At 42.0% G+C, this 16,238-nt stretch overlaps 1 protein-coding gene across 1 annotated transcript in view; it reads right to left on the reverse strand.

Moving 5' to 3' along the window:
* Positions 1 to 16,238, reverse strand: part of KDM1B (lysine demethylase 1B) — a 68,746-nt gene that overhangs the window by 47,941 nt on the left and 4,567 nt on the right. Inside the window, exons 3-7 of the mRNA XM_023209781.1 lie at positions 15,906 to 16,005; positions 14,415 to 14,542; positions 12,935 to 13,024; positions 9,155 to 9,266; positions 3,734 to 3,850 (exon numbers count right to left, since the gene is read on the reverse strand). Of these exons, the coding sequence (XP_023065549.1) occupies positions 3,734 to 3,850; positions 9,155 to 9,266; positions 12,935 to 13,024; positions 14,415 to 14,542; positions 15,906 to 15,992 (534 nt within the window). The 5' untranslated portion in view covers positions 15,993 to 16,005. The remainder of the gene's footprint in view (positions 1 to 3,733; positions 3,851 to 9,154; positions 9,267 to 12,934; positions 13,025 to 14,414; positions 14,543 to 15,905; positions 16,006 to 16,238) is intronic.

A 16,238-nucleotide genomic window follows, 5' to 3' on the forward strand; every position in this document is an offset into this window, starting at 1 on the left:
GAGAACTGGAACAAAACAAGGATACCCACTCTCACCATTCCTCTTCAACACAGTACTGGAAGTCCTGGCCAGAGCAATCAGACAAGAGAAAGAGATAAAGGGCAACCAAATTGATAAAGAGGAAGTCAAACCGTCACTGTTTGCTGACAATATGATCGTTTACCCCAAAAACCCTAAGGACTCTTCCAGAAGGCTCCTAGAACTGATAAAAGAAGTCAGCAAAGTTTCCAGATACAAGATTAACGTACACAAATCAGTAGCTCTTCTATATACCAATAGCGACCAAGCAGACAGTCAAATCAAGAACTCAACCCCTTTACCAATAGCTGCAAAATAAAATAAAATACTTAGGAATAAACCTAACCAAGGAGTCGAAAGACCTCTACAAAGAAAACTACAAAATACTGCTGGAAGAAATCACAGATGATACAAACAAATGGAAATACATCCCATGCTCATGAATGGTTAGAATCAATGTTGTAAAAATGACCATATTGCCAAAAGCAATCTAAAAATTAAAAGTGATCCCCATCAAAATACTACTGTCCTTCATCACAGAATTAGAAAAAATTCTAAAACTCATATGGAACCAAAACAGAGCCCGCATAGCCAAAGCAAGACAAAGCAAGAGAACAAATTCAGAGGCATTGCACTACCTGATTTCAAACTATACTATAAGGCCATAGTCACCAAAACAGCATGGTACTGGTATAAAAATAGGCACACAGACCAGTTAAACAGAACAGAGAACCCAGAAATAAACCCAAATACTTAGAGGCAACTGATCTTCAACAAAGCAAACAAAAACAAAGTGGGGAAAAGACACTCTTTTCAACAAATGGTGCTGGGATAATTGGCTAGCCACATTTAGGAGAATGAAACTGGATCCTCATATCTCACCTTACACAAAAATCAACTCAAGATGGATTAAGGACTTAAACCTAGAACCTGAAACTACAAAAAATCTAGAAGACAATACTGGAAAATCCTTTCTAGACACTGGCTTAGGCAAGGATTTCATGACCAAGAACCCAAATGCAAATACAATAAAAACAAAGATAAATAACTGGGACTTTAAAGAGCTTTTGCTAGGCAAAAGGAGCAGTCAGCAGAGTAAACAGACAACCCACAGAGTGGGAGAAAATCTTCACAACCTATACATCTGACAAAGGACTAATACCCAGAATCTACAATGAACTCAAACAAATCATTAAGAAACAAACAAACAGTCCCATCAAAAGTGGGCTAAGGACATGAATAGACAATTCTCAAAGAAGATATACAAATGGCCAACAAACATATGAAAAAATCCTCAACATCACTAATGATTGGGGAAATGCAAATAAAAACACAATGTGATAGCCCCTTACTCCCGCAAGAATGGCTATAATCAAAAAATCAAAACACAGTAGATGTTGGCATGGATGCAGTGATCAGGGAACACTTCTATACTGCTCGTGGGAATGTAAACTAGTATAGCCACTATGGAAAACAGTGTGGAGATTCCTTAAAGAACTAAATGTAGAACTACCATTTGATCCAGCAATCTCACTACCGGATATCTATCCAGAGGAAAAGAAGTCATTATACAAAAAACATACTTCCACACGCATGTTTATAGTAGCACAGTTCACAATTGCAAAATTGTGGAACCCATCCAAATGCCCATCAATCAACGAGTGGGATGAAGAAACTGTGGGGTGTGTGTATATATGTGCATATACATGTAACACTACAAAATGTTGTAGTATGGTACAACCAGGAAAAACATTTGGTAGTTTTGCAAACATTAAACATAAATGTATGATATAATTCACTGATTACCCTCCTTTTTTTCTTTCTTTTTTTTTTTAAATGGAGTTTCACTCTTGTGGCCAAGGCTAGAGTGCAATGGCATGATCTCAGCTCACTGCAACCTCTGCCTCCAGGGTTCAAGTGATTCTCCTACCTTAGCCTCCCGAGTAGCTGAGATTACAAGCACATGCCACCACACCCAGCTAAGTTTTGTATTTTCACTAGAGACAGGGTTTCAACATGTTGGCCAGGCTGGTCTCGAACTCCTGACCTCAGGTGATCCGCCTGCCTCGGACTACCAAAGTGCTGGGATTTCAGGCATGAGCCACCACACCCAGCCACTCCTAATATATTTTTATTAATAAGAAACAAATATGTCAGGCACAGAAAATAAACTGTATAGTTTATTATTAAATATAATAAAATATAATATGTCTATATTTTGAATCCCAGGCTTTTATTGAATCCCAGGCATTATAAAAATACGATGTTTATATTTTGAATCCCAGGTTGAATTTCTCTTATTTGAAATGCTTGGGACCAGAAGCCTTTTGGATTTTGGAATGTTTGCAACATACTTACCAGTTGGACATCCCTAATCTGAAAATCTGAAATGCTCCAATGAACATTTCCTTTGAGCAGAACCTCTGAGCATCATCTCAGTGCTCAAGAAGTTTCAGATTTTGGAGCATTTCAGATTTTCAGACTAGGGTGCTCAACCTGCACCACAAACCACTCCATTGTATGCGTTAAAAGGGTGAATTGTATAATATGTTAATTTTATCTCAATTTCTAGAAACAAAGTATTTTACTTCTGAGATTAAAACGATTCTTTAACATACTGCAGGCACCAGTGGCATTTATGTAGATTAACACCTTTAACACACTAGGCACTAAGTTTTTAAACAGTAAGTAATCACCAAATTTCAAAAAAGGCACATTATAACAACGATGGCTGATTCCTAATTGCCAAGCATATCAATTAATCTTTTCTTCCTCACTAATAGGATCCAGTTTTGTTTACTGTTGCCAACATGCTCAGTTGTAAAATATTTTCTTTTTTTTTTTTTTTTTTTTGAGATGGAGTCTTGCTCTGTTGCCCAGGCTGGAGTGCAGTGGTGCGATCTCAGCTCACTGCAAGCTCCGCCTCCCGGGTTCAAGCCATTCTCCTGCCTCAGCCTCCTGAGTAGCTGGGACCACAGGCGCCCGACACCGCGCCCGGCTAATTTTTTTTGTATTTTTAGTAGTGACGGGGTTTCACCGTGGTCTTGATCTCCTGACCTTGTGATTCACTCGCCTCGGCCTCCCAAAGTGCTGGGATTACAGGCTTGAGCCACCGCGCCCGGCCTGTAAAATATTTTCTTCCTCTGTCCTCACTGTAGTTAGGGAAGCTGCATTTATGGTATCAACATCATTATATAAAAACGAAACAAACCAAACCTAACAAAAAAATTAAAACCAGAGTAGCTGCATGATCCTGTTCTGGCCAATGAGATATAAATAGAAATCTACTGATGGAACTTTCAGGAAAGTTCCTGTTTCCCCCAATAAAAGAGGCACAGGCTCAGCTGATACAACCCTCTTACCCTTTGACTGTTCACCCTTTTCTGCTTAGGATTTGGACACATGACTGGTGGTGTAGCAACTACCTTGTGGCCTTGAGGATGGAAGTTAGACTACAGGTGCCTGGAGTGGAAACTACAAAGAGATTTCCTTGGGCAAGAAAACCAACCCTGGACAGCCTGTCTTAACTGCTTACAATGATGGAAAAGTAAAATCCTTAATTGGTTAAGTCATTATACTTGGGATTCTACTACATGCATGCAAATACAACCTTGATAGAATGATCAACACAATACATGAAAAACATACACCATTACTATTTGCTGATTACATTAATGTATCAATTAATTCAAAAGCAAAAAGACAGAGAACATACCTTAATAGCAGTATTTGGTTTCATACCACATCGATAAGTCTTGGCTATCTGTGGAGTGAGCTGGATTTCCTTGGTAAGCTGCCTCCATTTTCTACACTCAGGTTTTGTACACTGAACCTAGATGGGAAGTATCAAGTCAAGATGAACAAGTGAGCTAATCTTCAGTTACCATTTCTGTTCTCCACCACCTGGTCATCTTCTCCAACCTGCTAGCAATCCTAAGTATTTTTTCTCCTCCTTGCATCACCACCATCCATATAGTCCACTTTCACCTCATTAGGATAATTTCTGCTTTAATACTTTCTCAGGGTGAGGAAAGTGCCAAGGGGATCTGAGTCTTGTCAGAAAGGTTTTCTAGGCCGGGCGCAGTGGCTCATGCCTCTAATCTCAGCACTTTGGGAGGCCGAGGCGGGCAGATCACAAAGTCAGGAGATCCAGACCATCCTGGCTAACACGGTGAAACCCCGTCTCTACTAAAAATACAAAAAGTTAGCTGGGCATGGTGGTGAGTGCCTGTAGTCCCAGCTACTCAGGAGGCTGAGGCAGGAGAATGGCGTGAACCCAGGAGGCGGACCCTGCAATGAGCCGAAATCGCACTATTACACTCCAGCCTGGGCAACAGAGCAAGACTCATCTCAAAAAAAAAAAAGAAAGAAACGTTTTCCAGCTCTAACCTAAAGAAACAATCAGGGCCAGGCATGGTGGCTCACACCTGTAATCTCAGCACTTTAGAAGGCTGAGGCGGGCAGACTGCTTAAGCCCAGAATTTCCAGACTAGCCTGAGCAACATAGTGACACCCCATCTCTACAAAAAACACAAAAGTAGATGGGTGTGGTGGTTCATGCCTGTAGTCCCAGCTACTCAGGAGACTGAGGTGAGAGGATGGCTTGAGCCTGGGGAGGTCAAGGCTGCAGTGAGCTGAGATTACACCACTGTGCTCCAGCCTGGGCAATAGACTGAGACTCTGTCTCGAAAAAAAAAAAAAAAGCATAAAATAAACTGAAATTCACTTTCATTTAGTCAAAAAGTATGCACACGAAATGCAATGTGGTATGCTGCACTGGATCCTAGAACATTAGTGAAGAAACTGATGAAATCCAAATACAATCTACAGTTATTAGTACTATGCCAAAGTTAATTTCTTACTTTGACAAATAACATGGCATGTAAGACAACAATGTTAAGGGAAGCTGTATGAAGGATATATGGAAACTCTCTGTACTATCTTAGCAACTCCGTAAATTTAAAATGATGCCAGGCTTGGTGCAGTGTCTCACGCCTGTACTTTGGGAGGCCAAAGCGGGTGGATCACCTGAGGTCAGGAGTTGAAGACCAGCCTGGCCAACATGGTGAAACCCCATCTCTACTAAAAATATAACAAAAATTAGCTGGGCGTGGGGGTGCACACCTGTAATCCCAGCTACTCGGGAGGCTGAGGCAGGAGAATCACTTGAACCTGGGAGGTAGAGGTTGCAGTAAGCTGAGATCGTACCACTGCACCCCAGCCTGGGCAACAGAGCAAGACTCCATCTCAAATAAATAAATAAATAAATAATTTTAAAAAGATGATTCCAAAATAAAGTTTATTTTTTAAAAGTGGGCAGATATCCATATGCCAAAGAATGACGTTAGACACCCTACTTTACACACACACAAATATTAATTTGCAATTGATAAAATAATACCTAAACATAAGCACTCAAACAACAGAACTCTTAGAAAACAAAGTCAACCTTTATGGCCTCGAATTTGGCAATGAATTCTAAGTGATGACACCAAAAGCAACAAAACAAAAACACAGATAAATTGAACTTCCTTAAAATTAAAAACCTTTGGGCACCAATGGGCTCTACCAAAGAAGACAACAACCTATAGGAAAAAATACTTGCAAATCATAGCTCTAACAAGGGTTTAGTATCCAAAATACATAAAAAGGCCAGGCACGGGGCTCACGCCTGCAATCCCAGAAATTTGGGAAGCTGAGGCAGGCAGATCACCTGAGGTCAGGAGTTTGAGACCTGCCTGGCCAACATGGTGAAAACCCCATCTCTACTAAAATTAGCCGGGCGTGGTGGTGGATGCCTGTAACCCCAGCTACTCGGGAGGCTGAGGCAGAAGAATCGCCTGAACCCAGAAGACGAAGGCTGCAGTGAGCCGAAGATGGCACCACTGCACTGCAGCCCGGGTGACAAGAGCAAAACTGTCTCAAAAAAAAAAAAAAAAATTATATATAATTCTTACAACTCAACTACAAAAAGACAAACAACTTAAAAAGGGCAAAGCAAGACCGAGCGAGGTGGCTCCCATCTGTAATCCCAGCACTTTGGGAGGCCGAGGCGGGCAGATCACCTGATGTCAGGAGTTCAAGACCAGCCTGGCCAACATGGTGAAACTCCGTCTCTACTAAAAATACAAAAATTAGCCCAGGGTGGTGGCGTGCATCTATAATCCTAGCTACTCAGGTGGCAGAGGCAGGAGAATGGCTTGAACCCAGAAGGCAGAGGTTACAGTGGGCCAAGATCGCACCACTGCACTCCAGTCTGGGCGACAGAGCAAGACTCCATCTCAAAGACAACAAAACAAAAATGGGTAAAGGATAACATATATTTCTCCAAAGATATACAAATGGACAACAAGCACATGAAAGGTTGCATTAGTCATTAGGGAAACACAAATTAAAACCACCATGAGATACCACTTCAAACTTGTGGAGAAATCAGAACCCTCATACACTACAGACAGGAATGAAAAACGGTAGAGCAACTATGGAAAAGAGTTTGAGGTCCCTGAAGAAGTTAAACATATAATTAACAAATACGATCTAGCAATTATATTTCTAGGCACATACCCAAGAATTGCAAGCAGGTATTCAAACAAATAATTGTAAAAGAATGTCCACTGCAGCACTATTCACAATTGCTAAATGCTTGAAATGATCTAGATGTCCATCAATAGATGAATGCTTAAAAAAACTGTGGCATATCCATTCAATGGAGTATTATTCACCCATAAAAAAGAATGAAGTACTGACACATCCTACAATGGATATGAACCTCAAAAACATTACGTTAGGTGAAAAAGTTCAGATACAAAAAGTCACATGTTGCACAATCCCATTCATATGAAACATCCAAAATAGATAAATCCATAAACACAGAAAGCAAATTAGTGGCTACCAGGAACTGAGGGTAGCAAGAATTAGGGCTTCCCTTGTGGGTGATGAAAATACTTTGGAATTAGATAGGGGCGGTAATTGCATAACATTTTGAATATACTAAGTGCCACTGCACTGCACACTTTAAAATGGTTAATTTTATGTTATATGAATTTTACTTCAATGAAAAAAATCTTTAAGCATGCACAAAGCTCAGCATTACTAACAATATTTTTTTAATTAGCAAATTGACCGGGTACAGGGGTTCACGCCTGTAATCCTAACACTTTGAGAGGTTGAAGTAGGAGGATTGCTTGAATCCAGTAATTTGAGACCAGCCTGGGCAAGATATCGAGCGCTGTCTCTATAAAGAATTAAAATATTAGCTGGGCATGGTGGTGCACTCTGTAGTCCCAGCTGCCCTGGAGGCTGAGGTGGGAGGATCACTGGAGCCTGGGAGACTGAGGCTGCAATGAGTCGTAATCCCACAACTGCACTCTAGCCTGAGTGACAGAGCAAGACTCCATCTTTAAAAAAAAACTGGGGGTGGTGGCTCATGCCTGTAATCCCAGCACTGTGGGAGGCTGAGGCAGGTGGATCACTTAAGTCTAGGAATTCAAGATCAGCCTGGGCAACATGGTGAAATGCTATCTCTACAAAACATACAAAAGTCAGCTAGGCGTGGTGGCGTGCACAGAGTCCCAGCTACCAGGGAGGCTGAGGTGGGAGGATCTCTTGAGCCCGGGAGGTGGAGGTTGTAGTGAGCTAAGATTGTGCCACCGCACTCCAGCCTGGGCAACAGAGTGAGACCCTGTCTCAGAAAAAAAAAATAGCGAATCATTTATTAAATGGTGGTATATTTCAACAACATTATGTAATAATGAAAATATATTTTCAAAGAATGACTAAATGAAAAAAGAATATGAAGTCAAATTAATTTTCTTCTTTTTTGAGACAGAGTCCCACTCTGTCACCAGGCTGGAGTGCAATGGCACGATCTCAGCTCACTGCAACCTCCGCCTCCCAGGTTCAAGCAATTCGCCTGCCTCAGCCTCCCGAGTACCTGGGATTACAGGTGTGTGCCACCACACCTGGCTAATTTTTGGATATTTTTAATAGAGATGGGGTTTCCCCATGTTGGCCAGGATGGTCTTGCTCTCTTGACCTTGTGATCTGCTCAGCCTCCCAAAGTGCTGGGATTACAGATGTGAGCCACAGCCCTGGCCCAAATTAATTTTTAAAAAGCTAAATGTTACAAAAATAGTATCTGAAGCCTGATTTTAAACCTAATCAGTACATGTATATAAAGCATGAAATTGTGTTTAAACAGACAAAAATACGAAAAGAAAAAAAGGATTAAAAAGCTATGTACCAAGCTCAGCCAGCTGGTGGTGAGCCTTTAGTTTTTTCTTTTTTAAAACAATTTTTTGGCCGGGCGCGGTGGCTCAAGCCTGTAATTCCAGCACTTAGGGAGGCCAAGATGGGTGGATCACAAGGTCAGGAGATCGAGACCATCCTGGCTAACACGGTGAAACCCCGTCTCTACTAAAAAAAAAATACAAAAAAAAACTAGCTGGGCGAGGTGGCGGGAGCCTGTAGTCCCAGCTACTCGGGAGGCTGAGGCAGGAGAATGGCATGAACCTGGGAGGCGGAGCTTGCAGTGAGCCGAGATCCGGCCACTGCACTCCAGCCTGGGCGACAGAGCGAGACTCCGTCTCAAAATAAATAAATAAATAAATAAATAATGTAAAAAATAAAAAATAAACAATTTTTTTCCTTTTTTTTTTTTTTTTTTGAGACAGCCTCTCACTCTGTCACCCAGGCTGGAGTGTAGTGGTGTCATCACAGCTCACCACAGCCTTGAACTCCTGAGCTCAAGCAATTCCCCCACCTCGACCTGCTGAGTAGATGGGACTACAGACACCTGCCACCACTCCTGGTGACTTGGAAAAAAATTTTTTTGTAAAGATGGGGTCTCACTATGAGATAGGGTCTCACTTTGCCCAGGCTGGGCACAAAACAACCTTCCCACCTCAGCCTACCAAAGGGCTAGGATTACAAGTATGAGCCTCCACATCTAGCCTAGTTTCCTCTTTCATACTATGTTGAAATATCTGAGCTTTCTATAAAAATAAAAAATATTTGCTTTAATAGTCATAAAAAGAACAACTGTAACAAGAGATTTCCTAAACATAGCATTTTCATCCATTCCTCTTGCATTTGGCTCCACAAATACTTCACAGATGGAGAGCACCATTCTCCTTACCCAGTAGGGGAGTTGCTGGTCTGCCATGAAAGCTTTGGGACTAGGTTCAGTTTTGCCATTGCTAGTCCATGTTTTTTTCCATGTAGTATATTTGTCATATCCATCCTTGTGGCTGGAAAACAAGAAAAATTAATATATTGAGCTATAAGCAACCAGGTTTTTCAAAACAAGAGGCAGGTTAGTGAATCTTACATAACAAACTTAACTAGCCTTGTCATAAAAGTAGAAGAAGTTATTTTTTTTTTTTTTTTTTTTTGAGACGGAGTCTTGCTGTGTCTCCTGGGCTGGAGTGCAGTGGCCGGATCTCAGCTCACTGCAAGCTCCGCCTCCCGGGTTCACGCCATTCTCCTGCCTCAGCCTCCGGAGTAGCTGGGACTACAGGCGCCCGCCACCTCGCCCGGCTAGTTTTTTGTATTTTTAGTAGAGACGGGGTTTCACCGTGTTAGCCAGGATGGTCTCGATCTCCTGACCTCATGATCCGCCCGTCTCGGCCTCCCAAAGTGCTGGGATTACAGGCTTGAGCCACCGCGCCCGGCCTTAGAAGAAGTTATTATGGCACCCATAAAACAGGCTGTCAGAAGGGATATATTCTTGTCAGTTTCAGTATCTAAAACTAAGAAAGGCATAGTATTATTTGAAAGAGAAATTAAATTTTTTTTATTTTTTTTCCCCTTGATACACGGTGTTGCTATGTTGCTCAGGCTGGAGTACAGTGACTGTTCACAGATGCAATCATGAATCACAGTGCACTGCAACCTCGAACTCCTAAGCTCGAGTGATCCTTCTGCCTCAGGCTCCCAAGCAGCTGGAACTGGCTCAGAATACTTTTATACTTTTATTTTATTTTATTTTTTGAGATGGAGTCTTGCTCTGTCACCCAGGCTGCAGTGCAATGGCACAATCTTGGCTCACTGCAGCCTCCACTTCCTGGGTTCAAGGGATTCTTGTGCCTCAACCTCCCAAGTAGCTGGGATTACAGGCGCCCACCACCATGCCTGGCTAACTTGTATTTTTAGTAGAGACGGGGTTTCGTCATGTTGGCCAGGCTGGTCCCGAACTCCTAAACTCAAGTTGTCTGCCGGCCTCAACCTTCCAAAGTGCTGGGATTATAGGTGTGAACCATTGTGCCTGGCCTAGAATATTTTTTAATGTGTGTAGTAAATCCTAGGGCAGTCATTAAAAATTACATCAGTAGATGAAATACAATACAATCATAAAAATGCTCAATTAAAATCACAGAAGGCAGCCAGGCACGGTGGCTCAAGCCTGTAATCCCAGCACTTTGGGAGGCCAAGGTGGGCAGATCACGAAGCCAGGAGATAGAGACCATCCTGGCTAACACGGTGAAACTCCAACTCCACTAAAAATACAAAAAATTAGCCAGGTGTGGTGGGCGCCTGTAGTCCCAGCTACTTGGGAGGCTGAGGCAGAATGGCATGAACTCGGGAGGCAGAGCTTGCAGTGAGTCGAGACTGCACCACTGCACTCCAGCCTGGGGGAGAGAGCGAGATTCTGTCTCAAAAAAAAAAAAAAAAAAAAATCAGAGAACGCAGAGCAAGGGGAAAAAGAATAAAATGCACCATATGGAAAACAGCTAGTAAGATATTTTAATCCAGTTATATCAACAATCACTTAAAACATGAATAGCATAAACATACAGATTAAAAGACAGATTGTCAGTGGGATTACAAAAAAACTACATGTGTAAACGAGAAATCTCCTCTAGGCTGGGCATGGCGACTCACACCTGTAATCCCAGCACTTTGGGAGGACAAGGTGGGAGGATCACATGAGGCCAGGATTTTGAGACCAGCCTGGCCAACATGGGGAAATCCAGTCTCCAATAAAAATACAAAAATTAGCCGGGCATGGTGGCGCACACCTGTAATCCCAGCTACTCGGGAGGCTGAGGCACGAGAATCACTTGAACCCAGGAGGCATAGGTTGCAGTGAGCCAAGATCACGCCACTGCACTCCAGCCTGGGCAACAGAGCAAGACCCTATCTCAAAAGAAAAGAAACTTTACTTTTAATACAACTTTAAATACAAAGACTCAGAAAGGTAAAAAGTAAAGAAACAAAGAAAGGTGTATCATGCTAACATTTAAAAAGCTGAGGCAGCCACATTAATGTGAATAATGAATATTATCAGGGATAAGAAGACAAGGGATATTACATAAAGGGGTTAATTTTGAGAGAATCCACAATTAGAAGTACAATGTCAACAACAGAGTTTAAAAATACATGACAGCCAGAAGTGGTGGCTCCAGCCTATAATCCCAGCACTTTGGGAGGCTGAGGCAGGCAGATCACCCAAGGTCAGGAATTCGAGACCAGCTATGTCAACATGATGAAATCCCGTCCCTACTAACAATACAAAAACTAGCCAGGTGCAGTGCCACATGCCTGTAATCCCAGCTACTTGAGAGGCTGAGGCATAAGAATGGCTTGAACTCAGGAGGTAGAAGTTATGGTGAGTCAAGATAGCACCACTGCACTCCAGCCTGGGCAACAGAGCGAGACTCCATCTCAAGAAAAAAATACATGAGGTAAAAATGTATAGAACTGAAAGGAAAAATAGACGTATCTGCATTATAGTTGGAAATGTTAAGAGACAATTATAATTGCAGACTTAAAGACACTTTTCTTAGTAATTGAAAGATCAGGTAGGAGTAAATCAGAAAGATGTATGTGTGTGTGTGTGTGTACGTGTGTGTGTGTGTGTGTGTGTATATATGACCTGAACTATACTACCAATCAACTTGGTTTAGCTGACACTGATAGACCCACGTGACTATGGTAAAATACACACTTGTCTCCACTGCATGTGGGACATTTACCAAGATACACTGCATTATGGGCCATAAAGCAAACTTTGACAAATTTAAAACGCAGAAATCATACAAAGTATATTCTCAGACCATTACTAAACTAAACTAGAAAGCAGTAACAGAAAAACTGTTGCAAGTGTCCCAAATATATGGAAATTAAACAATTTACTTCTAAATAACCTATGGATTAAAAAGGAAAACTCAAGAGAAATTAAAAAATATTTTGAACTAAATCAAAATAAAAGTTGTCAAAAGTTGTGAAATATCACAACCTACTTGCAGGGGAATTTATATCATTTAAAAATGTATTTATTGGAAAAGAAGAAAGATCTAAAAATAAATAATTTCAGCTACTAGCTTACGAAACTAAGTAAGAAAAAATCAAACCTAAGCAAACACGATAAAAAAAATTAGAGCACAAATGAATGACATTGAAAACAATAAAATAGAATCAACATCTCCTAGACGTTCCAGAACTTTCAGACTAAAGAAATAACTATTTCGCTGCGTGCAGTGGCTCACGCCTGTAACCCCAGCACTTTGGGAGGCCGAGGCAGTTCATTTGAGCCCAGGAGTTTGAGACCAGCCTGGCCAACAAGGCGAGACCCCGTCTCTACTAAAGAACCCAGGAGTCAGAGATTGCAGTGAGCTGAAATTATGTCTCTACACTGCAGTCTGGGCAAGACTTTTGCCTCAAAAAATAAAAAAATAAAAAAATAACTATTTCATGGCAGGTATTTTTTGATCCCTTAGTGTGCACACACATAAACATGCACACACACAAACTACAACATCAAAGTTCTTATCCAAGTTACAGTCATCGCAGGCACGGCTGAAAGAGCTGAATAATTCAGTAAGCCTGGGGACTAAGCTTTAATCAGCTGACAACACACACTGCCCCTGCCACGGTCCCCTTCTCCACGGAAATCTCACACAGTTAGCGAACATACCTTCTGTAGTAATGGTCAAAGCATTCATTACAGAAATGTTCCCCACAGGAGAGGTGATACCATCGGGAGGTGTAGCCATTTTTGGCACATCTGAAAATAGTGAAAAACATATAGCTTTGGTAATGAATAAACATTTCTCCTCCCATTTTTTAAAAACCCATCTTGCAAGCACCATCTATGAACCCATTTTGCGCTATCTCCACTTAGCTCCCTAATGACAGGGGAAACAGGAATGGATTACTAGCAGATAACAACACACAGGGAGGATGCAGGGACTTAGACCATGGGACCTAAGCTAGCTGGCTGCCTGGGGCTTAGCAGTCTTAAGAAGACTCCTTGGGGCAACGATAGGGTTTTATGACACATAAGGGCAGATGCTACTGTGCTTGCTGCTGGCTGCATACGTGGACAAGAGAGAATAACATGGGGCCCAGTACTGAACAGCGAGGGAATCTGGTCAGCTGTAATTTGAACATCAAGCAGGCAATCTGGCAAAGATAACTTGGCAAACAGTTGATAATATAGCAAAAGAATGAAAAATCATGCCACTATGAACATGATCACCGCCACGTCTTTGTGTTTATTTTTATTATTTTATTTATTTATTTATTTTGAGATGGAGTCTCACTCTGTCTCCCAGGCTGGAGTACAGTGGCACAATCTCAGGCTCACTGCAACCTCTGCCTCCTGGGTTCAAGCGATTCTCATGTCTCAGCCTCCCAAGTGGCTGGGATTACAGGCGTCTGCCACTGCACCCATCTAATTTCTGTATTTTCAGTAGAGACAGGGTTTCACCATGTTGGCCAGGCTGGTCTCGAACTCCTGACCTCAAGTGATCCGCCATTTTGGCCTCTCAAAGTGCTGGGATTACAGGCGCGCGCCACCATGCCTGGCCCTCTTCGTGTTTAAAAACAAATAGGATTTGTTTTCTAGATTTTATTGAACCTTAACCCTTAATTAAAGATTTTCCTCTGGAAGTAAAAAAGAAAAAAAAAAAAAAGGTTATACTTGTGTCACCCCACAATAAAAATGGCAAGGCTGCAGTTAGCTGTAGTTTCTATGAGACCCTTATGTGCATATGGGAAGAGGCGGCACATTACATGAGAGAGAAAAGCACGGTGAAAAGTAAACAAATGCTGGTGTCTACAGAGAGCTCATGAGTTCTCTCTACTGTCTCCCCATGACATACGCCATCCCACCCTCAACCCTCGGAGAGGTAGATACGGTTGGCTGGATTTGAGGACACCGTGTTGCAAAGTTGACATGGGTGTGGCCTCTCCCGGTAGGCTATGGCTAACATAGGGAGGGCCCTGAGAAGGGTGTGGTGTGCACAAAATGTCTGGGCAATGTCTCTATTATTAGATTAGATGACTTATAGTATCTGTATCTATCTTAGGGAAAACTATCTTCAAGGATGATGTTTCCACAAAGAACTTCTCACAAGCAGAAATGGGAGGTCAAGACACACATCTAAACAGACCTTTCAGAAGCACTTGCAAAGCACACAGGACATGTTGCCGTACAGCCAGCCTTTTCACATTTCCTGTACTTCTTCTCTGACCCACCATCTTCATCCTCATCTGTTGTCTCTGTTGCTTTCTTCTTCGCCTAAGGGAGTCACAGCTGACGTCAAAATTTCACTGATGATGGCAAAATGACTAAGGATGAAGGTTCACTACTGAAATCACATCTGAGTTCTAAACATGAAGGTGAAAAACATCCTGGCAGTAGGTTAGGGATGACAATACAGCAATTTCCTGGTGACTGCACTGTGCAAGTAATTTACTAACTTGCTAGAGATAGAGAATTAGCATTTTAACAACAGATGTCTAAGCAAATAACTAAATTCATATGAGTCTTTCTTAGAAAAAAGTGACATCAGCTGGGTGTGGTGGCTCATGCCCGTAATCCCCAGCACTTTGGCTGGCTGAGGTGGATCACTTAAACTCAGGAGTCCAAGACCAGCCTCGGCAACATACCGAGACCCTGTCTCTACTAAAAATACAAACAAAATCAACCAGGCATTGGGCACACACGATTGTGTCGCTGTACTCCAGCCTGGGGGACAGAGGAGATTGTCTCAAAAGAAAAAAAAAAGTGACATGAGTCAAAAAAAAAAAAACAAGTCATTCCCCAAATTGAGACTTCTTTTTTCTTTCTTTATTTAGAGCAGTTATACCCTCTCAGTTTTTGTTTTTTTGTTTTTGTTTTTTTTTTTGAGATGGAGTCTCGCTCTGTCGCCCAAGCTGGAGTGCAGTGGCGCAATCTCTGCTCAGTGCAAGCTCCGCCTCCCAGGTTCATGCCATTCTCCTGCCTCAGCCTCCCGAGTAGCTAGGACTACAGGCTCCTGCCACCACGCCCAGCTAATTTTTTGTATATTTAGTAGAGACGGGGTTTCACCATGTTAGCTAGGATGGTCTTGATCTCCTGACCTCGTGATCCACCCGCCTCGGCCTCCCAAAGTCCTGGGACAGGCATGAGCCACCGTGCCCAGCCCCCTCTCAGTAATTTAAATAAAAAGCTAGAAAAATCATAGAGAAAGAATTACATTGCTCAATTTTTTCTTTTAAAAGAATAAAAGCCCCACCCAAAAAGCCCTATACATAACCCTCCAATAGCACTCAACCAACTACAAGCTGAAGTCCAAATTCCTATGAATGACATCCAAGCCAGCCATGATCTGGCCCCAGCCTCACATTCTGGAAGCAACCACACAGCCGTGATTCTCTGAACATCCCATGCTGATTCACACTCTACACTTTTATACTTACAGTTCCCTCTGCCAGATAATGCTTCTATTTTCTATATTCTATCATGTTATCACACTGTGTTATGACCATGCTGAGAATTTCTCCACTAGAATATAAGCAATTTGAGGACTGGAGTAGTCTTTTCAACTCTAATTCTCCAGTCCCAATCAGTAATTCTACATGCTCAAAAAAGGCTTGTTAAATGAATAAACGAACACTACCTGCCTACCGGAGCTCCTCAAAGGAAGGCTATCCGGAGAATGATCAAAAGATGCTTTTTTCTTGGTCCTCCCCCGTGGGGTTGCCATTACATTAAATAATCTGCAAAAGAAAAATCAGAGCATTAAATATTAGCACCTGCAAATATTTTTAACAGTCTGGAGCAAGTTATTACACACTTTAGTAGGTAAGAATGTATATTAGATTGCCTGAATACAAAGTTACAATTTTCTTTTTTTCTTTTTTTTTTTTTTTTTTGAGACGTCTCGCCAAGTTGCCCAGGCTAGCCTGGAACTCCTGGGCTGAAGCGATTCGCCCACCTCAGCTGCAAGTAG

The sequence above is a fragment of the Piliocolobus tephrosceles genome, chromosome 5 (assembly GCF_002776525.5).
Source record: "Piliocolobus tephrosceles isolate RC106 chromosome 5, ASM277652v3, whole genome shotgun sequence".
Lineage (NCBI taxonomy): Eukaryota > Metazoa > Chordata > Mammalia > Primates > Cercopithecidae > Piliocolobus > Piliocolobus tephrosceles.